At 39.0% G+C, this 23,637-nt stretch overlaps 1 protein-coding gene across 28 annotated transcripts in view; it reads left to right on the top strand.

The window, feature by feature from the left end:
- The window catches only part of CCDC158 (coiled-coil domain containing 158), an 86,161-nt gene that overhangs the window by 16,734 nt on the left and 45,790 nt on the right, over positions 1-23,637 (top strand). For 22 of the 28 annotated variants that reach the window (XM_044945758.2, XM_044945754.2, XM_025289867.3 and 19 more), the window contains exons 4-13: positions 2,671-2,888; positions 7,206-7,315; positions 7,429-7,756; positions 8,112-8,188; positions 9,119-9,229; positions 10,309-10,423; positions 17,477-17,596; positions 18,500-18,697; positions 20,984-21,466; positions 23,440-23,629. In XM_044945758.2, the coding sequence (XP_044801693.2) occupies positions 2,671-2,888; positions 7,206-7,315; positions 7,429-7,756; positions 8,112-8,188; positions 9,119-9,229; positions 10,309-10,423; positions 17,477-17,596; positions 18,500-18,697; positions 20,984-21,466; positions 23,440-23,629 (1,950 nt within the window). The remainder of the gene's footprint in view (positions 1-2,670; positions 2,889-7,205; positions 7,316-7,428; positions 7,757-8,111; positions 8,189-9,118; positions 9,230-10,308; positions 10,424-17,476; positions 17,597-18,499; positions 18,698-20,983; positions 21,467-23,439; positions 23,630-23,637) is intronic. The other 6 variants (XM_044945765.2, XM_044945767.2, XM_044945769.2 and 3 more) reach the window with 3 other exon arrangements.

Raw genomic sequence — 23,637 nt, forward strand, 5'->3', positions numbered from 1 at the left:
GGCATGGGCGCTTAGCTCATGGACTGTCACTCCCGCCCCAGGCACACCATCATCCTGCAGTGTCATTGTCCTCATGGATGACCATCTAAGGTCTCAGACTCATGGCTTCTGTACTCTAGTTACTCAGTCATTTGATCTGTACAGCAAAAGGCAAAGGAGAAAAGGAAAGGTATACCCATTTGAATGCTGAGTTCCAAAGAATTCCAGAGAGAGATAAGAAAGCCTTCTGCAGTGATCAGTGCAAAGAAATACAGGAAAACAATAGAATGGAAAAGACTAGAGATCTCTTCAAGAAAATTAGAGATACCAAGGGAACATTTCATGCAAAGATGGGCATGATAAAGGACAGAAGTGGTGTGGACCTAACAGAAGCAGAAGATATTAAGAAGAGTTGGCAAGAATACACAGAAGAACTATACAAAAAAAGATCTTAATGACCCAGATAATCACGATGGTGTGATCACTCACCTAGAGTCAGGCATCCTGGAATGCGAAGTCAAGAGGGCCTTAGGAAGCATCACTACGAACAAAGCTAGTGGAGGTGATGGAATTCAGTTGAGTTATTTCAGATCCTAAAAGATGATGCTGTAAAAGTGCTGTGCTCCTTATGTCAGCAAATTAAAAAACTCAGCAGTGGCCACAAACTGAAGAAGGTCACTTTTCATTCCAATCCCAAAGAAAGGCAATGCCAAAGAATGTTCAGACTACCATACAATTGCACTCATCTCACATGGTAGCAAAGTAATGCTCAAAATTCTCCAAGCCAGGCTTCAACAGTACAGGAACCAAGAACTTCCAGATGGTCAAACTGGATTTAGAAAAAGTAGAGGAACCAGAGATCAAATCAATCATAGAAAAAGCAAGAGAGTTTCAGAAAAACATCTATTTCTGCTTTATTGACTTACCAAAGCCATTGACTGTATGGATCACAGCAAACTGTGGAAAATTCTTAAAGAGATGGGAATACCAGACCACCTTACCTGCCTCCTGAGAAATCTGTATGCAGGTCAAGAAGCAGGAGTTAGAACCAGACATGGAACATCGGACTGGTTCCAAATTGGGGAAGGAGTATGTCAAGGCTGTATATTGTCACCTTGCTTATTTAGCTTATGTGCAGAGTACATCATGCAAAATGCCAGACTGGATGAAGCACATGCTGGAATCAAGATTGCTGGGAGAAATAGCAATAACCTTAGATATGCAGATGACACCACCCTCATGGCAGAAAGCAAAGAGGAACTAAAGAGCCTCTTGATGAAAGTGAAAGAGGAGAGTGAAAAGGCTGGCTTAAAACTCAACATTCAGAAAACGAAGATCATGGCATCTGGTCTCATCACTTCATGGCCAATAGATGGGGGAACAGTGGAAACAGATTTTATTTTGAGGGGCTCCAAAATCACTGCCGATGGTGACTGCAGCCATGAAAATTAAAAGACACTTGCTCCTTGGAAGAAAAGCTATGACCAACCTAGACAGCATATTACAAAGCAGAGACATTACTTTGCCAACAAAGGTCTGTCTGGTCAAGGATGGTTTTTCCAGTGGTCCTGTATGGATGTGAGAGTTGGACCATAAAACTGAGCACCAAAGAATTGATGATTTTGAACTGTGGTATTGGAAAGGACTCTTGAGAGTCCCTTGGACTGCAAGGAGATGCACCCAGTCCATCCTAAAGGAAATCAATCCTGAATATTCATTGGAAGGACTGATGCTGAAGGTCTAATACTTTGGCCACCTGAATGGAAGAGCTGACTCTTGGAAAACACCCTGATGCTGGGAAAGATCGAAGGCAGGAGGCGAAGGGGACAACAGAGAATGAAATGGTTAGATGGTATCATCGACTTGATGGACATGATTTTGAGCAAACTCTGGGAGTTGGTGATGGACAGGGAAGCCTGGTGTGCTGCAGTTCTTGTGGTCTCAAAGAGTTGGTCACGACTGAGCAACTGAACTGCTAACAGCTACTCACTTTCCTATCTTGGATCTTATTGCCAAGAACAGTTGGGCTTCTGGAATCCAGCCTGCTATCTTCTAGCACTCTCACTCTCTTATTCCTACAATACTTATTTTTTTTCTGCCTGATAAAGGTAGTGGTTCTTAATTGTGACTTATACTGTACTTTTCCTGTTCCACCAGACCTGGAATCAGCCATTTGCTAAGGAGCCCTGGTTCCTTTTAGTAAGAAATAGTAATCACACACCAGGATCTCGTGTGCCTATTGCTACTGAAGTGACACTGTGTCTGGGGGTGTTCAGTGTCTTAAAATTGGGAATTAGATTTCTTTTTTCTAAGTTCATACTGAAAACTCGAATTCAGATACAGTACCATAGAGTTACTACACAAACAAACTAGTTACCATACATACTAGTTACTCATACATACTGAGTTACAATACAGGCTAGTTACTTCATAGTCATAGATGCTTCAAGGCTCATTCAACGCAAGTATCACTTGATCACTAGCAAGTAAAACTTCCCCCTCCTTCCTATCCTGCTCCTCCTTTTTACCTTGTGCCCTTCTCTCTCAGAGCGACTATCACTTGTCTCTTTTCCGCATGAGACCTTGAGCTCCTGCAGGGTTCAGTAAGGGCATCACCTGGGATAATTGTTCACCACAAAATTATTTTATTATTCAGTTAATTAATTGGTTAATCAATTCTTTAATATTTAGGTTCTTCAAGTCCATTTTTTATGTCATCTATTCGTGGAACAATAATTGAAAACACATCTTCAACTGGGACTATAACACAAATTCCTTTTTTCCCTAAATATGAAGTGGAACTTGATTCTCATAGAAAAGTCATTCCTTACCCTGGAAAGGAACACATTGAGCGTGTTTTGGAAGAATATTCACATCAAGTCAAAGATTTGCAGAGAAGGCTGAATGAAGTGAGTTGCAAATTGATTCTTTTGCTATGCTCTTGGTGTAATCTTAGTGAAACTTGGATAGCTCAAAGTGTTATGCTTAATCACATTCAGCTATTATTATAATTAATAATTGGTTCAAGCCTGCTGTGCTGCTATCATGATAGCAGGTTTTTCTTTTCAAAGCAGTGGTAGGGGATCGGATTTTAGATGTGTGTGTATACGTGATAGCTAAATAGTGTTTAGAAATTAATGCATAAAAACTTCAAGTGGACCTTATGTAGAATCAAGCTGGATTTAGTCAGCTTTACAACTGCATGTTGGATCTGAGCAGTCTATAGCTTAGAGTCAAACTTACACAGACACCTTTGTAATCTAACTTTTCTCTGTGCATTTTAGCCTCTTCTGCTACCTGCTCCTTATATATATCCTCCATTCTAGCAGTATCAAGCCACCTGCTCTTCCCTAGGTGTACCATACAATTCTAGACCCTCGTTCTTTTGCCCAGATCATTGCCCCTTCTCTACCTGTCTACCTGGTAGTTCTTACTCTAAGTCAAGACTCAGCTCGAGCGTTTTTCTCTGAAACCTTTCCTCTGGACACGGGTAGGCGTGATCTCCTCTGTATAGATATTGCTCCTTGTGCACATGTCTGTTGTACTGTTTAGTGCTTTTTATTGTATTACCAGTGCATTGTTCTGTCTCATCAGACCGTGTAAACACTTAAGAATTCTACAAGTTTATTAGGTGCTGAAAAAGATGTATCCCTGCGTTATGTACAGAGGATGCAAAGATGAATAAGATAGGACTCATAAGTTCATAGTCTCGAAGGGAGGTGGCATATAAACAATGACAATACTTTATGATAAGTACACTAATAGAGAGGGATTGATGATAGATAGATAGATGGGTGAAGCACAGAAATACCAATGAGGAATAGAAACAATGCCTTAATTAATTTTCCACATCTGTCCTCTGGCAGAGTATGTGACACTTGACTGGCTCCCAATAAATTATTAATAGTTATATCAGTAAGTAAATAACAGGGTTATTTGTAGCCATAATATTTATCACAAACCTCCCATGTAACAGATATTATACTAGGTATTGGATATATAAAGATGGAAAAGGTGTCTCCTTTTTATGTGCATGTTTACAGTCTCATGGCCGAGGTATTTAACATAGAAAGTGATAGTGACAGGATATGCCTCAGTGGGGTAAGCACTGATGCTAAATCTAATCAATGCTTTATCTTACTTGCCTCTTCCACAACATTTGACACACATGACAGTTGTTTTCATCTTGAAGCACTCTTTTCTCTTAGGTCTCTTGGAAGCACACTCTCCTAACTTTCCTCCAGCTCATTCTTTTTCAGTTTTCTTCTTCCAACAAAACCCTCCATACATTGTAATAGTGATTTCCGTGGCTTCTGTTGCCATGTATATGTCAGTGCCTGTTCAGTTTACACACCTGGTCAGACCTCTTAACTGGTCTCCACACCCAGTGAGTGTACCTGTGTTCCTCCTGGACGTTTCTACTTGAAAGGTTTCTCAGGCTCCATAAACTCAACATTTCCAATTACACACCTGATTTTCCCCAAGCCTTTCTTCTAGCTTTGTGTGGTGCTGCATTTATACAGTTGTGGAGGGCAAAAACCTGATTCATTCTTGATACCTCTGCATTTTCCCTGACATGCACTTTACTGCCAAGTCTGTCCAGTGCACCTCATATATAGTTCTCAAATATGTTTTCATTTCCACTGTTACATTCCAAAGTTCAGACTATAGCCATTCACCTGGACTATTAGAGAAAAAGATAGAGGGTCCCACCTTATAGTGGCTATATAAACATTGTGAACTGCAGAATCAGGTAGTAACCTTTTCTGTTTCCTTTGCTGTGTAGTTTTTGTTTTTCCTGTGGTTCCCAATTGCCTTTCTTTTTCCTTTATACTATTTACCTTTATCATATCCTTATTAAAAAAATTATCATATAGGTTTTCTATCATACCTTCCTTTAACCCAGGACTCTTTAGTTCTTTTGTCTAGTCTAGATGAATTTTTTCTTAGGTCTGTTGTATAACTAAAAAAAGTTAAAAAAATTTTTTTTCTTGAGATTATTATCACTACTTTCCTGGTTGGAGCCATGATTTCCAGGATTTATTATTTTCCTTTTTCTTCTTTCTTGATTTATTTCTTCATTTAGTCAGAACACATCTTTAGAAACTTTAAGAAAAAGTATATGGGACATATATTGTATGAATTTTTTTCATCCTGAAAATGACTTAAGCTGGATAAAGTTGAAAGTTATTTTCTTTCAATCCTTTGAAAATATTGTGTGCCCTTGCAGAGACTGAGAAGATGTCTATCTGATTCTTGTTCCTTTGTAGATGATATTTTTTTACTTAGTTGAGGTTCATCTTTGGAAACTTGAGGTTCTTTATCTCTGAAATTCCACTATAATGTACATGGGTGTAGTTTTTTGTTTTTTTCATTCACTGTGCTAGCCCCAAAAGGGACTCATTGGACCCTTTTGATCTGTAGATTTGTGCCTTTCAGTTCAGTTCAGTTCAGTCACTCAGTCATGTCCAACTCTTTGCAGCCCTATGGACTGCAGCACACCAGGCTTCCCTGTCCATTACCAACTCCTGGAGCTTGCTCAAAATCATGTCCATCAGGTTGGTGATGCCATCCAACCTTCTCATCCTCTGTCATCCCCTTCTCTTCCTGCCCTCAGTTCTTCCCAGCATCAGGGTCTTGCCCAAGAGTCAGTTCTTTGTATCAGGTGGCCAAGGTATTGGAGTTGCAGCTTTACCATCAGTCCTTCCAGTGAATATTGAGGACTGATTTCCTTTAGGATGGACTGGTTGGATCTCCTTGCAGTCCAAGGGACTCTCAAGAGTCTTCTCCAACACCACAGTTCAAAAGCATCCATTCTTCGGCGCTTAGCTTTCTTTATAGTCCAACTTTCACATCCATACATGACCACAGGAAAAACCATAGCTTTGACTAGACAGACCTTTGTTGGCCAAGTAATGTCTCTGCTTTTTAATATGCTGTCTAGGTTGGTCATAGCTTTTCTTCCAAGGGTCAGGTGTCTTTTAATTTCATGGCTTTGAGGAATTAAATTTTTTTTTTTTCCTTTGACAGTTTCTTTCTCTGTTTTCTGTTCTCTCTTTCGGAAGCTCCTGTTGTCTAGGTTGAACCTCTAAATCTCTTTTTCTTTCAAAAATTTTATCTACTTTTTCTACTTAAAGGGGCATTTCTTGACTTCCAACATTTCTATTGCAACTTTTTAGTTTTCAGTCATATTTTTAATTTCCAGGAACCCTTTCTTCTCTGATCATATTCCAAGTCTTACGTTATAGCAAAAATGTCTTTCAGATTTCTAATACAAGTTTTTGAAAATGTTCTTCCACTGTTGCATTATCACTTTTTGTTTCTTTGGATCTTTTTTTCTGGGTATTTTCTCATTTGTTTCATCTTGGTCTCTTTTTTATTTTGTAATCTTCCTTCAAGTGTTCAGTGGTTTTTGGCTTTTTGTTCATACTCAAGAATGAACAGTAGGGGGGAAAAAAACTGCTGGCAATCTGTCTATGGGCAGAACTTGATGGCTTTACTTTGGGATAATTAGATGGGGTGTCAACTGTTACTCTGGGAGACCTCTCAGTGCCTGATTTTAGAGATCTTTGTGAATTTCTTTGTAGTAGAACACCTTGATTTTTGAATGGTACTTATCTGCTGCCAAGTTTTTTAAGTCAGTTTGAGGTGGGGGTTGACTTTTCTGTATACACAATTTCAACCACTTCTATCCTCAGGAATAGAGTTTATTCCTATCTCTTTCTTGAGCTATAAGTCAGATTTGTTCTAGAAATGATGTTTTGGTTATAAAGTAAGTGGATTGAAAGGGGTATTCCAAAAATCTATGTTAGAAATTATTAATTAGGCCCCAGACAGTGGTGAAGGGGGAACGAAGTACACATAAGAACAAACAATTGAGGGACTTCCTGGTGATCCAGTGGTTAGGAATCCGCCTTTCAGTGCAGAGCACATAGATTTGATCCTTGGTCAGAGAACTAAGATCCCACATGCTATGGGTCAACTAAGCTGGCAAGCTGCAACTACTGAGGCCTCTGCTCTGGAGAGAAGTTCACACACCACAGTGAAGAGCCCATGCGCCACAACTAAGACTCAATGCAGCCAAATAAATATTAATAATTTCTTTAAAAACCACAGAATTTTTTTTGAAAAAGTAAATGATTGGTATATAGATTTTTGGAAATTACTAGCTATAAGGAAATATGTTCCTCTGATGAAGACTAATTTGCAGGACACTTTTTTTCCAGAGCAATGAATTGCATGAGAAACAAAAGTTTTACTTAAGACAATCAGTCATTGATTTGCAAACAAAACTTCAAGAGATGCAGATGGAGAGAGATGCCATGGCTGACATCAGGTTGGGCTTCGTTACGTGAAATTATTTAAAAATTTTACTTTTTCTAGAGTAAAATCACTTGTGTGAATCTGAGTTTTATCAATATTATTTCTTTTCTTTCATTTATTTCATAGACGAAGGGAGAGTCAGTCCCAGGAGGATTTACGAAATCAGCTTCAAAATACAGTTCATGAACTTGAAGCTGCCAAATGCCTTAAGGACGATATGCTGAAAGATAGCAGCACACAGATAGAGCAGCTAAGAAAGATGATGCTTAGTCATGAGGGAGTGCTTCAAGAAATCCGATCAGTCCTAGTTGACTTTGAAGAAGCCTCAGGCAAGAAAGTATTTGAACATGACAGCATGTCTACCATCCACTCCCGAAACATGGCTTCAGCTATTAGTAAAATCCTAAGAGAATTAGACACAGAGATTTCTTATCTGAAAGGGAGGATATTTCCAGTAAGTGGTGAGAACACTATGTCAATTTTATATTAAAATTCATTAAGACAATAGTATAAGGCATATAATTTTCTTAAACTCTTCAAAGTAAGCCAAGTTCTCATTTTTGTTCTCTAAAATAGTGGAAGTTACTTCCAGAGTGGTCTTTCCTAATAAAGGGAGCTAACTTGTCTATATAGTTTCATGAGTATAACCACTGTAAAAGATTTAATAAAATACAGTGATAGAATGTATCTGATTTTAGTATTCCTTCTATTTGTGTCTTTCTAAAGCATTCCTTTAGTTAGAAAATCTCTAAATTTTCCAGGCTTTAGATCTACCAGTTCGTCAATCAATATTTCTTTTTTATAACCAGGTAGAGGATCAGCTTGAAGCACTGAAATCTGAATCACAAAACAAAATGGAACTACTTCTTCAACAACATCAAGATAGGTAGGTTTCTGGCTGAGGTATAGAAGATCATAGTGAAACTATAGCACAAGTCTACAGTCTCTCATCAGCAATTCCAATAACTAAAAAGCTCTAAAACACAGATTTTTTTCCCCCATAGATTTGTAGGAAACTCATGTTAATGAAAAATTTATTCTGACACTTATTTGAAAAGTAGGGAAGATGTCATTCAAGACTGTTGCAAAAGGTGTTTGAATTAGTGATGAGGCTCAACTCCCAGTCCAACATGGGCAAATGGGGATTCATAGCCAAGAAGCAGGGTGAGGCGGTCATTGGGTGGAAAATTACTAGGAGGAGGCATGGGGTGTGAGGTTCTCACTAAACGGACTTAGCAAAATTCTTACTAAGCCTAGGCTTCTAAGTGCCAAGAGGCATCTGACTACAATTTGGTCAAGGTTAGATACTATGTCAGTTTTGTTGGCAAAACCTAATCTGAGCTAATGTTAAGCTTTTTATAGTCTTCATGATTTACTGTGAATATTTAAAAACCTACCATTGCATTAGTGATGTCTGGCTTCTGAGACACTTCCATAGATCTCTCTGGGAAAGTCACATGATACTTAGTACTATTCTTTATTACCATCAAACATTTTTTAAAAATTCTGAATTCCAAAGCCTGACTGGCTCCCAAAGGATTTGGATAAAGGATTCTGTATCCAGCTTAAATACTTGTCATCAGTTCAGTTCAGTTGCTCAGTCGTGTCTGACTCCTTGCGACACCATGGACTGCAGCACATGAGGCCTCCCTGTCCATCACCAACTCCCAGAGCTAGATACTTGTCATGAAAAGAATAATATAGACAAAACTAAAACAAAATACCAAATGTGAGTGTTGAAAATCATTAATTTTTAGAATAATTCCTTATCAGGCAAAATCTGTATCAAATAACGATCACCACATCCTTTCTATAGGATTGAACAGTTAATAAGTGAACATGAAGCTGAAATAACAGGACTCACCGAGAAAGCTAGCAGTGCTCGGAGCCAAGCCAACAGTATCCAGAGTCAATTGGAAATCATTCAGTATGTGTGTCCTGGTGGTTTGAAGTTGATAGATATTTATCTTCATTTAATTTCGTTATTGATTTTTGTCCTAAGATCTTTTTTAAAAATTCTTAATAGTTGATTCTACAAGAAATTGAAACTTTTCTAACATTCAAGTAAATGGAAAAGATTATTTAACATATGGATAATACTTTATAACCATATCAGAAGTATTATGGCAAGTATTGGGTCTCTTGGGGTTTGGATGTTTTAATTTTTGTCTACATTTCAACTGATTGGATAAAATAAACACACATTATATATCTGTGTGTGTGTGTGTGTGTGTGTGTGTGTGTGTGTAGATGGGCTTCCCAGGTGGCTCAATAGTAAAGAATCCACCTGCCAATGCAGGAGACACAGGAAACATGGGTTTGATCCCTGGGTCAGGAAGATCCACTGGGGGAGGAAATGGCAAGCCATTCCAGTATTCTTGCCTGGAAAATCCCATGGACAGAGGGTCCCAGAGGGCTATAGTCTATGGGGTCACAAAGAGTCAGACATGACTGAGTGACTGAACATGCACATGTGTGTAAATATATATAAATTATACATATAAATCAATGGGTTTGCAAGGAGTCAGACATGACTTAGTGACTAACAACATACAAATAATTTTATAATTTGCATTCCCATGTTGAAACTTTTTATATGGACATTTTCAGTCATACAGAGAGAAAATTGTAAAATGAACTCCTGTGTATGCATCATCTATGTTTAACAGTTAACATTTTGAACTTAAGCCTTTAGTAACCAATTTGAAAGATAAAAGACTAGTGGCTATATTAAATAATTAGTGAAAGTACCTAAAAGCTAGAGCGCCCTTAGGTATCACACTTACTCTTAGTTTGCTAATTGCCCTTGTTGTTCAGTTGCCAAGTCATGTCCAATTCTTTGTGACCCTGTGGACTGTAGCACACCAGGCCACCATCTCCCGGAGTTTACCCAAGTTCATGTCCACTGAATCAGTGATGCCATCCAACCATCTCATCCTCTGTCATGCTCTTTTCCTTCTGCCTTAGATCTTATTTGCTCTTATTCCCTCTTTAACCCCTTCTTAGAGAGCAAGCAAGAAACCAAAATTCAATGTATATGCGCCAACTCAGTGACCTGGAATCTACTGTTTCTCAACTACGTTCTGAATTAAGGGAAGCCAAAAGGATGTATGAAGACAAGGTGAGTTTAAATTTTGCTGTTCTGCTTCCAGAGACTATTATACACAGAATCAATTAGATAGTTTTTAATGGTTTATTTGAAAATGAGGAATCAAAGCAACCATTTAAAATTAAAAGCAGTTTATAAGATGGGTGCTAAATATCTACATGTTAAATTATAAAGTGTTTGCCCAAATCAGTTCATTCTTAGAAAAGTTGCCTGCATACTTCAAGCAAGTTTCTAAAAAATGAAAGGATAACATCATTTAAATTACTGCTACAGTGTTTAGCTTTTGCAAGTACTTGGCACCAGCTGATCTCCCCCTCCCACTGAATACTTCAGGCTATTTCTTTCCTTACTTCAATTCCCCCTTATTAATCATTGTGAGGCTTACAAACTGAATTCACTTCAAGATTACTCTGAATAAAAAATAATTAGCAAGCTAAATCTTTATCTCTTATCGCACGGTTCCTATTAAAACTAGACATTAATTAATATTTACTACAGTATTCTGTTCTCTCAGTTTCCATAGCTAAAAAGAAACTATTTTCATTATCAACCAATCTTTTGGAGCTTAGGTTTTTGTTGATTTCAAGGACACAAAATAGTATCCTGTTTTGTGAATACCACCTTTCACCTCCAACATGCCCTAGTTTGGAAGATAAATCCTTTATATAATCATCCTACCTATAAGAGAACCTGCAGGTCTAACCACTTATAGCCAATTTTTTTTACTCCTTAGTTGATTGGGAAAAAATAGAGTAAGAAAGCTGACAGATTTTCTTTATAACATAATCCAGTTCTACAGGGTAATGGTACAAGGGGAAAAGCTCCTTATGGGAAGAGGCAGTTGAAAAATTGCAGCACTAATTCTTCCAGGTATTTTCCTGCCTTTGGGCAACCCCTCCTTTCATTATCACTGTCACCCCTGTGCTGGTCACAGGAGGGGGCTCTTTCTCCTCGGTTCTCTAGTTCAAGACTTCAATTTTAATTAGTTGTTGCAGAGCTAAAAGAAGGATAGAAAATTTAGACATGATCTTGCTATAAAGGTCTAAACAATAAAGAGTAACATGAAACTGTATAATCTCAGTTTTGAGATTTGGATCCTCTACAGGGGCTTTCAAACATTTTTGATCTCTACCCACACCAAGAAATCTAGTTTTCCATATAATCTAGTACACGCAGATACAATCGAAGTACACTTCACAAAACAATACTTACAACACTGGCTTTTTTTCTTCTCTTCAGATACTGATTTGACGCCCTCTAAATTGATTTCACATTTTCCTGGTGGGTTGCCGGGTGAACAGCACTGCTCTCGAAAACCTCTTCCTTAGCTCTTGACCTTGATTCTTGTGGGGGGTCATTTCAACCACTGCCACCTAGAAGTAGCCTTAAGGAGCCTTAGACTTCTTAAAGGCTAAATCCAAGAAACAAAAGCCCAGACAGAAATATTTGTTCTTTCCTGCTTCTCTGAGGCCTGCCTTTTGTGTTCAAGTTCAGGATGGACTTTTCCCCTGAAGATGGAGAACAGGAATATCCACCCCATTCTGGGCAGATCAAGCCTATACAATGACTGATATTCATCATACTCAACCCATTCTGAAAAGATTTAATTTTCATTGTTTATTGACAAACCCTTTGAAAAGCCACAAAATACTAAATACTAAGACTTGACTCACCTATCTATCTTACATAATTTGAAATTAATATAGCTTTCCATTTGTAATGTTGCTTGGAAACAGCCTCTTCATAAGCTGTCACCCAGTTGTTTGCTAATCTGCATGTTGTCTGATGTATAACACCGTGCTGATCAACCTAAATTTAGCAATGGTAGGAAATTTTAACAAATACTGACATCTTAATGGTACAAAAATAGTTTTTGTTTTTATAAACACCTCTGTCTTTAGCATTGTAGAAGCATTAGCCCCAGATAAATGACTGAAACCTTTTATATGAGGGTTTTGAGGTCATATAGATACAAACATAATACTAAAATCATTGTCTTACCTTGCTCTATTGTAAACAATTGATCATGAAGAATTTTTACAGTCTTAAACAGTCAACATTATTGGAAAAAAGGGGGGCATATTAGTTTAATTAATTTTAATCCAGATCACTGAGACTTTTACTAAAACGTATTAAGCCTAATCGAGTTGGCACCTAGGATCTCTATCACATCAGATCAGATCAGATCAGATCCGTCGCTCAGTCGTGTCCGACTCTTTGCGACCCCATGAATCGCAGCACGCCAGGCCTCCCTGTCCATCACCAACTCCCAGAGTTCTCTCAGACTCACGTCCATCGAGTCAGAGATGCCATCCAGCCATCTCATCCTCTGTCGTCCCCTTCTCCTCCTGCCCCCGATCCCTCCCAGCATCAGTCTTTTCCAATGAGTCAACTCTTCACATGAACTGGCCAAAGTACTGGAGTTTCAGCTTTAGCATCATTCCCTCCAAAGAAATCCCAGGGCTGATCTCCTTCAGAATGGACTGGTTGGATCTCCTTGCAGTCCAAGGGACTCTCAAGAGTCTTCTCCAACACCACAGTTCAAAAGCCTCAATTCTTCAGCGCTCAGCTTTCTTCACAGTCCAACTCTCACATCCATACATGACCACAGGAAAAACCATAGCCTTGACTAGACGAACCTTTTTTGGCAAAGTAATGTCTCTGCTTTTGAATATGCTATCTAGGTTGGTCATAACTTTCCTTCCAAGGAGTAAGCGTCTTTTGATTTCATGGCTGCAGTCAACATCTGTAGTGATTTTGGAGCCCAGAAAAATAAAGTCTGACACTGTTTCCACTGTTTCCCCATCTATTTCCCATGAAGTGATGGGACCGGATGCCATGATCTTCGTTTTCTGAATGTTGAGCTTTAAGCCAACTTTTTCACTCTCCACTTTCACTTTCATCAAGAGGCTTTTGAGTTCCTCTTCACTTTCTGCCATAAGGGTGGTGTCATCTGCATATCTGAGGTTATTGATATTTCTCCCGGCAATCTGGATTCCAGCTTGTGCTTCTTCCAGTCCAGCATTTCTCATGATGTACTCTGCATAGAAGTTAAATAAGCAGGGTGACAATATACAGCCTTGACGAACTCCTTTTCCTATTTGGAACCAGTCTGTTGTTCCATGTCCAGTTCTAACTGTTGCGTCCTGACCTGCATACAAATTTCTCAAGAGGCAGATCAGGTGGTCTGGTATTCCCATCTCTTGAAGAATTTCCCACAGTTTGTTGTGATCCACACAGTCAAAGGCTTTGGCATAGTCAATAAAGCAGAAATAGATGTTTTTCTGGAACTCTCTTGCTTTTTCCATGATCCAGCGGATGTTGGCAATTTAATCTCTGGTTCCTCTGCCTTTTCTAAAACCAGCTTGAACATCAGGAAGTTCACGGTTCACATATAGTAACTCGCTTTAGTCAAGGAACACTGAGAGATGATTATCCTGCCATGTAAATACAGATTTTAATGTACTCTGACCTGAAAAGCATTTAAAATACATGGTGTAAAAAAAAATGCATGGTGTAACTAAGCAAAGAAGATCAAACACATTAACGAAAGTATTTTATTTTGTGTTCATGAAAATTTCTATTGTTATGAAATATTTTTGTTGTGATAAATTGAATGTAGAATTAAAAAAAAACACAGATTCTTTTGTTTAATTTCTTTTATTTTCATTTACCTTGACATTTAATAGGCTAAAGCCTATTAAAACCTTAAAATCTTAAATAAATAAAATCTTAAAATTTTATTTTTCCACTGCTGCTGTACATTTAATATATACAATATATACTATCCAAATAACAATAAGGAAAAAATACAGCTGTGATTGAAAGCGAGATTTGTGGGAAGAGAGACTTATTATTTAAGAGTATATTGATATACATCAACATATTTTATGAGAGGCAGGCAGTGTTAGTATTTTCTCCTGAGGGTCAGATTCCTTCAGAAAAAAATATTTATTATTTTAAAAAATTGATTACATACAGGTCTGAACAAAACTTTCCCAAGTAGAATGCATAAGTATAGAGAAAACTTGTTTCGCCAGACAAATGTCTCTTCAGATAAGCAAAAGTATTTTCATACTGATGAAAAGTGATATTTCAAAGAAGACTGTAGACATAGCTTGCAGACATACAAAAGTGTTTTACTGTAATATTTTTTCTATTCTTCTCTTTCCATTTTAGGAGAACCTCCAGAATTCCCCTTTACGAATTTGGACCAGTAGAAGCTGTCACTATTGGCTCTGTAGATTTGGCTTTACTCTTAACTTTCGCTTTTTGATAACAAAAATATCTCACCATCTTGATTCTAAGTTTACTTTTCCTCCTTTGAAAGCATTTGGGGCTGAACTTCTTACTCAAACAGTGAAGTCGTAGTAGCACTGGCTGGAGCTGCACCCTGTGCGGGGAGATTCTGTGCAAATCTCTGCATAGTTCTGCCAATGCACCTTTATGCTGACCAGCAGCATTCCTTATTATCCCAGAACTGTGTATTTTTGAGCACAGAAAACGAGATAACAATTTGGCACAATTGGTGATATCTAAAATCACTGTACGATTATAATGAGATCCCAGTACTGATTTGTCCAGTGATCCAAAACAAAAAGTAGATTCATAGATGGTGAAAGGGAAAACCAGTGCTGCTATTTAAAAAGAAACGAAAACGAAAAAACTAATACATCTCAGATGTCAGTATTTATTCTGAACATTTTAAAAGGCTTTTCTTCACAGTGTGTTTTTACAGCTGTTTGTATCAGCTCAGCTGCTACTTCAATGGTTTTCCCTTTCACTCTCCATTTATCTTTTTGATTGATTAATTAATATAAATATTTTTACTTTTAAAAAGTGAAAGGTAAAAGCAGAGCTATAGCAGTTGAGTCAGTACTGACAACTACAAAACTAATGTTCCTGCAGGGTCTGGAGGAATGTCTGATACTTAGATGGAAAGATACAAGTTGATTCTTTTTCTTTTTTCTTTTCAAAATTTGGTCTCATAGAATTTAACATTAAATGATTATCCAGAATTTCTTAAAAAGTGAAAACAGACATACAATAGCAAGTCTTAATTTAAGCTTTTAAACCACACAAATACTTTGCTCAAAGATAGAAACGGTTTTACACTAGACTAGGAGTCTAAAATGTTCGTTTTAGTCATATGAGTAACTTTTAAAATTGAAAGCATTCTTGTTAAATTTAGAGCTCAAATACAGAATTTGAGAATACAGAATTTCAGCTTTATTAATACTGATCTTATGTGAAAAAATATTAGAAGCAGAATTGAAAGGAATTTGAAAGATCATCTATAATACTTTTTTCAAATTATAGATGTATAATTTAGACTCAAATTCAGAACCAGGTTCAGAACCAGGCTGTTTGACTCTCAACCAGATCATATTGCCTTTCTGATCACATTTGTTTAACCAAAGTAAGAGTTGATGTTTTTTCCCTCAGTATTCTTAATGTCTGAACAAAGTGTGCTGAGTTAGTCTTTCCTAATACTAGTAGAGCTGAAGAGGTTGTTTCAGCTGGTAGTACTCATTTGTCTTAGAAAGCTGTTTGTGTCCCTGAGGATGAATTGTTATAGGAGCACAAGAGTGAAGGCACTTTTTTATGGGATTATTAGAATCTATGAGCTCATTTCTATCGGTCACCTAATGTTTTACCTAATTCCTGTGAAATACTTTTTTGTATAAAACATGGAATCAGTTACAAAGTCAGTTTTGAAATATATCCAATGTAAATATTAAAATTTATATTCACATTCCTGTAGGTTGTGATACTACTCTGTTGGTAAATGTGAAACTATTTGATAGTCCTGTATTAGTATGCTCTTAAGTCATGTATGTATGTATGTAAATAAAGACATATATGTATACACACCCATCTATGTATTCATCCTTACCATTTATCAGAGATAGTTGCATATGCATATTTATATGTAATATAATTAACATATATGCACCAAATTAAAAAATGAAGATCTTAAATGAACTTAGACCAACTTAAAATAGTATCACGAAATGGTAGTCTTGCTCGTATGTTCTCTAAGAAGATTTAATCACAGTTCCATCCAAACCAGTCAGTAAGTTTTATTCTTGACTGTGGATTTGGAAGCCTATTCAGTAGATGCCTTAGAAGTAAGGAATATGTAGCATTTATGCAGACATGAAAGATTTGTTATTATTGGAAAGTGGTGATGAAATATTATTGTAGGTATCACATTAAAGATCAGGTATCACTATATATCACTCAGTATCAGTAGTTTTTCATTATTTTAATATCTGTGTCTAAGTAATGAGTTTATGTATCTGTGCTCAAATATAAACTCTGAATCTCCATTGTCTGAGATCTTAACCTCGTAGCCTGAAGCCCCAGGTTAAGAGCTGTAGAGATGCTGTTTACAGTGATGGCCCTTCTGGCATATGTCATAGAAATGCATGGTCACACAGATCTGACAGCTGCCTGTCTGTAAGAGAGAACTGCATCTATACAGTTCTTTAAAATTAGTATTCTGATCCCATTTGATAGAAAAAATGAGGATTGTATTAATTTGTGTATCCTTTCAAAAAAGGGTGACTAACAGTGACAATAACTATAAACTTGTTACCATTCATTGTTTTATAGTCAATGCCTTTATTTTTGAAATTGATGTTCTGAAACAAAATAGCACTTCTAAGTATAATATAGTTAATTTGTGTGGGCTTTGTAGAATGTTCTTTATGCCACATAAAGCTTCCTTAAATACCAAATTATAGAACTCATTTTCACAGAAGACATATTTTGAATAGTGTGATAATGAGAGTGAAATGTTACAGACAATGGCTAAATCTCACAATACCAAGTATTTCATTTTGGTCAGTATGTCTGGCTGAATTCTACATAGACTTTAAGTTTAGAAAACTTTGCAAAATACATCACAATTTTGTCTACAAAATACATCACAAAATGAACTCTTATTTTTGCCCCCCAAATGATACCATTGCCTCAAATAATACTGTTTGTTTTCCAAAGACTATATTTATTTTATATTACTCATTGACGTAGTCAGATTGATTTGTGCTTTCCTTGTAGATAGAAGAGCTGGAGAAGCAGTTAGTTCTTGCAAACTCAGAGCTAACTGAAGCACGGACGGAACGTGATCAGTTCAGTCAGGAATCTGGAAATCTGGACGACCAACTTCAAAAGCTCTTGGTAAGAAGGTGCTCTGACATATGAATGAGATTAATTCTGGGAAGTTTTACCATAGTATTTCACAAAACTAGTTTCAAATTCCAAATTTTACAACATGTCTGTACCTTTACACACAACACAGCATCCTGGACACTATTCAAGTTTTACGTGTGAAATATAATATTGTATACTTTAAGCACAACTCTTAGGGCTTACAAGTTGGGTGAAGGTGATCTCTTAACAGCCATAGTCTTTCCGTTAGGTACTGTGTTCTGCTAAACTGAAGTAGGGTTGAATGTTCATTTCAAAGCCAAACAACATTCAAAACACATAAAAATCATGTATAAAGAAAAGTTAAATGCAAATTGAGGTAAAAAAATTTTTGTAGGAAGAGAAGAGGATTCCGATGGTAGTGAAGCAGCTTCTGCCCTCCATTAGGGGTACTACAGGCTAAGAAATTTAGGAAAGGCGATGTTGGTACCCCTTCCTGTGATATTTGTTAGGGTTCCTGTAGAACAGGATTCTCTCCCCACCAAACCTTACCTCAGGCTACAGGGCCCTCAGCTGCCAGAGTGTTCACAGGCTAACCGGGGCTTGATGAAGGAGCTCTCAAGGGAGAGCTGACTCTAAACCGTGGGATAATCCTCGCTTCTATCCCTCCTGTTGCATGTTTCCCAGCATCCTCATATCTAATCTGGGGTCTAGTCCATTGAGAGTTACTTGTAATGCTAGAAATTATAAGTAAACAAAATATTAGTTTTCTAGGAAATCATTGTTTTTTATCTAAAATAATTAAAAAAGAATCCAATTCCAAGATCAAAGTCTTGTCAAATCACATAGAAACTCCAAAGATGATGTAAGGAAAAAAAGAGTTTGAAAACCAATGTGTAACACGAGGGGGAAGGCTGACGTCCCTTCTTGTAGGCCGACCTACATAAGCGAGAGAAGGAGCTGAGTCTGGAGAAGGAGCAGAACAAGAGGCTGTGGGACCGGGACACGGGCAACAGCATCACCATCGACCACCTGCGGCGGGAACTGGACGACAGGAACATGGAGGTGCAGCGCCTGGAGGCCTTGCTCAAGGCCATGAAGAGCGAGTGTCAGGGCCAGATGGAGCGGCAGGTGAGGCCGGCCTCCCCCGGGGAGAGCTGGGGGCTCTGAGAGCAAGATATGTAAACCGGGTGTTTATTTCTATGGTTCTGACCTCTTGTTAAACTTCATCTCGCTTTTGTCCATTGTTGAGTAATGAAACTCCCATCCAGTTGCCTTTTCATTTCACCTGGAAATTGGTAACCTAATAATTCCTAATAATAGAAAAGCATCAGAACATAGGGAGATCTGGGCTTCATCTAAGATCTGTGGCTCAGACAGAAAAGAATCTGCCTGCAATGTGGGAGGCCTGGGTTCCATCTCTGGGTTGGGAAGACCCCTTGGAGGAGGGCATGGAAACCCACTCCAGTATTCTTGCCTGGAGAATCCCCATGGACAGTGGAGCCTGGTGGGCTACAATTCATGGAGTTGCAAAGGGTCAGACACGACTGAGCAACTAAGCACGTAGGGAGATCTGAGGAAAAGCAGGGTTGAAGATTTCCAGTAGATTTTTTTGTTTCCCCTTCCCCAGAGAGGCTTTTCCCTCCTTTCCTCCCAAACTGATTAGGAATGATAAATATGCACTCCAGTTCAGCACACCAGGAGTGACATGTGGAGTGCTGTGTGAGCACCAGTGTACCTTCAAGACAGGAAGGACATAGTTCCAATGTCTGCCATAATTGCCATGGAGACACAAAAAGCGTCCCACAAAAGAGCTTCCTCAAATGAAAAAGCAAACCAAAGGGACCACCCTTGGCCGAGACCCAGGCAAAGTCATCTTCCTATTCTCTGGTCCAATCTGGGCAGGAGGAAAGTTTCAAGGAGCACCTGGAGGTCAGAATCTTGTGCTGTGCTGTCTGAGTCACTCAGTCATGTCCCACTCTGCGATCCCATGGACTGTAGCCCACCAGGCTTCTCTGTCCATGGGATTCTCCAGGCAAGAATATTAGAGTGGGTTGCCATGCCCTCCTCCAGGGGATCTTCCCAACCCAGAGATTGAACCCAGGTCTCCTGAATTGTGGGCAGATTCTTTTTTTTTTTATTATTATTATTATTTTACTTTACAATATTGTATTGGTTTTGCTATACAGCAAAATGCATCCACCATGGGTGTACACGTGTTCCCCATCCTGAACCCCCCTCCCACCTGCCTCCCCATACCATCCCTCTGGGTCATCCCAGTGCACCAGCCACAAGCTTCCTGTATCCTGCGTCGAACCTGGACTGGGAATTCATTTCACGTATGGTATTATACATGTTTTAATGCCATTCTCCCAAATCATCCCCCCCTCCCTCTCCCATAGAATCCAAAAGACTGTTCTATACATCTGTGTCTCTTTTGCTGTCTCACATACAGGGTTGTCATTACCATCTTTCTAAATTCCATATATATGCGTTAGTATACTGTATTGGTGTTTTTCTTTCTGGCTTACTTCACTCTGTATAATAGGCTCCAGTTTCATCCATTTCATTAGAACTGATTCAAATGCATTCTTTTTAATGGCTGAGTAATACTCCGTTGTGTATATGTACCACAGCTTTCTTTTTTTTTTTTTTTAATTTTATTTAATTTTTAAACCTGAAACACTGTATTAGTTTTGCCAAACACCAAAACAAATCCGCCACAGGTATACATGTGCTCCCCATCCTGAGCCCTCCTCCCTCCTCCCTCCCCACCCCATCCCTCTGGGTCGTCCCAGTGTACCAGCACCAAGCGTCCAGTATCGTGTGGGCAGATTCTTTACCATCTAAGCCACCAGGGAAGCTGAAGAGTACTAGAGTGGGTCACCTATCCCTTTTCCAGGGGATCTTCCCAACCCAGGAATCGAACTAGGGTCTCTTGCATTGCAGGCAGATTCTTTACTGTCTGACCCACCAGGGAAGCCCAATTAGAATCTTACTCTTTTCCAAACAAGGACCAGAGAATGTGAATGTACATTGGATAAAAGCCATCATTCACTTTGCCCTCAAAGGTGGAATTAAGGAAGAGGGAAACAGAAAGGATAGGTGTCTTCACTCTTACCCCACTTTCCACTGTTGCCAGTGTCATCCTAATATAAATTGCTGTGGAAAACTTCCTCAGAGGACACTAGCTGAGCTCATCCCCACCCTACAACACCATTCTGGATGAGCATTGTTATTTAATTAAGGCCTCTCCACCTTGATCTAATTAACACATTAGTCTGTATGAAGTTCTGAGAGCAAAACAATTGGAGGTACTGTCATATTCATGATTTCACCTTCTTGAGCTAACTTGTCAGATCTCTTGAGACCTCTCCCTGTCTGCCTAAATGCATGAAATTCTTCTTTACCAATCAGATGGCAGCCATTCAGGGAAAGAATGAAAGTCTAGAAAAAGTGTCTTCCTTGACTGCTCAGCTTGAATCCACCAAAGAGATGCTCCGCAAAGTGGTGGAAGAGTTGACAGCCAAGAAGATGACCTTGGAGAGCTCGGAGAGGACCGTGTCAGACCTGACAGCTTCCCTCCAGGAAAAGGAGCGAGCCATCGAGGCCACCAACGCAGAAATCACGAAGCTGCGCTCCCGGGTGGACTTGAAGTTGCAGGAGCTGCAGCACCTGAAGAATGAAGGGGATCACCTCCGAAACGTGCAGACAGAGTGTGAGGCCCTCAGGCTGCAAATGGCAGAGAAGGACAAAGTGATCGAGATCCTGCGACAGCAGATTGAAAACATGACGCAGTTGGTGGGCCAGCACGGGCGGACAGCCGGCGCTATGCAAGTAGAGAAAGCTCAGCTGGAGAAGGAGATCAATGATAGGAGGCTGGAGCTACAGGAAGTTAAGGTCTGTAGAGTGTTTTGGTGGTTTAGCTTCTGAAATCTCTCTTTTCTCCCGTAAGTCTGACCTAACTGACAGAAGTGGGTTGTGTAAAGAGAGTTTATAGACCCTCCGCAAGTGTCTGCAAGTGTTTTTGCCGGTGTGCATGTGTGCTTTTGTGAGAAAGTTTCCACACTTTTCTTAAATTCCACAAGAAGTGGCCCCCAAATGGTTCAGAAGTGCTGCTACAAAAGAGAAAAATCAGGAAATCCAGCTTCTTTATGAAGTCTGTCTTGATCCCATAGTTTGAGAAAGCATTTTGTCCCCCTTCAGACAGACCTAAATTTGAACCCCATCTCACCACTCGGTAACTGTAAAGCACTAGACTGTTTGCTGAATGTTGGCTTCTGTGTCTGTAAACCAAAATGCAAAACAAAAAACCCCGGGTCTTGTTGGATTATTTGAGGCTTAAATGAGAAAGTATATATCAAGGATTTAGCTTGGTTCCTGGCCTGTGGAAGACGTTTAGAAAATATTAGTCCCTTCCCCCATTCCACTCTCCACCTTAACCTTACCGTACTGCGTTTGTGCCTGTTACAGCCTGGGTCACATTCTGTATTACACTGTGTATGTGCATGCATGTGCGCGTGGGGTATGTGGTGTGTGCGTGTGTGTGTGTGTGTGTAAATAGCAATTTCTCCTCTTCCCTGTAAGACTGAAGACTTCTTCAAGCAGGGCACCCATCTTCATCTTTGTATACCCTTGCCCCTGACTTTGTGCCATGTACCCAGAAGGTGCTCAGTAAATATTTATCAGAATTTAAAACTATTGAATGAATTTTTAAAAATTCAGTTTCCCAAGCTTTATATTCCTTTTATCTGCCATGGTAACTAGTAGGAAACAAATCACATATAATTAATTTTTTCTTTCAGTTTTGTTGGAATATAATTGACATACAATACTATATGAGTTTAAGGGATACAGCATAATGGCTTAATTTGCACATATTGTGCAATGATTACAGCAGTAAGATAACATCTATCATCTCATATAGATACAAAAAAACAATATTTTTTCCCTTATGATGATTTATGACAAAGAAAGGATCCAAAAATCAGCAAAGGGGAAAATTCTCCCAAAGGAAACCAGGCATAAGCTTCCTCCCCTGCAGCTGGGCACAAGATGCTTAACCCCGCCAGCAATAAGTTGTGACAACATGTGTCAGATGTTGCCAACCAGGGGGGTTCATCAGAGGCTCAGTGGGCAGAGTTTTTACACTGGGAGCTGATCATATAGGCTGTCCTTACCAGGGAGGGGAATAGAGTCTTCTGAAAGGAAAGCAAGGGTCCAGGGTAAATTCTTTCACTTGAAGAACAGTTTTTAGGCAGAACGGGTTAGACTGATGGGACCCCCTCCCCAAATTCAAATTTTCAGTACTGCCAAGAACCACCCTGACTAGAAGCTTTCATCAGGGCAGTGGTCAGGCTCTCTTCCACACACCACCTTAGCTCCAGTAGCAGCCCCTTCCCCGTGTTCATCCTCCACCCTCTCACCTTTTTAGTTCTTTTTCCATCATTATTGTCATCCGGTTATTCAATATTTGTTGTTGTCTGTCTCCTCTCATGAGAATGGAAAAGCCGCATGAGGACAAGGACATTGCTTACTGCTATACACGGCCAGGGCAGCGGGAGCCTGGTGGGGGACCTGCCATGGGAGTAAAACCTGAGTAGGTGCTCACCTAGGGCCTTACCTGCACACCATCCTCAACGTGTAAAATGGAGTCTGGCACAGTTAGGTGCCCAGTATGTTTTTTTTTTTTTTTTAATGAATGAATGTATAGAATAGGAATAATGAAGGGCTGTAGCCAGTGATCCTGGGAATTGGTATCTATGGTTAAAAGAAAGGTAAAATACTCCTTTTGTTTTCCCACTTCTTATTGCTGCTTTATATTTTATTTTTTTATTTCTTGCTCTGTCCTTTGTATTTATCCCTACATTTAGATTTTGAAAGATAAAAGAGATGCAAAGATACGGGAGCTTGAAGCCAGAGTGAGTGACCTGGAATTGGAAAAGGTGAAGCTGGTGAACGCAGGCTCTGAGAGGCTCCGTGCAGTGAAAGACATCAAGCAAGAGAGAGACCATTTATTAAGTGAGGTGAAAGCTAGTAGGAATGAGTTAAACAGTCTTACAGGTATGTTA

This window comes from Bubalus bubalis, chromosome 7 (assembly GCF_019923935.1).
Source record: "Bubalus bubalis isolate 160015118507 breed Murrah chromosome 7, NDDB_SH_1, whole genome shotgun sequence".
Taxonomy (NCBI): Eukaryota; Metazoa; Chordata; class Mammalia; order Artiodactyla; family Bovidae; genus Bubalus; species Bubalus bubalis.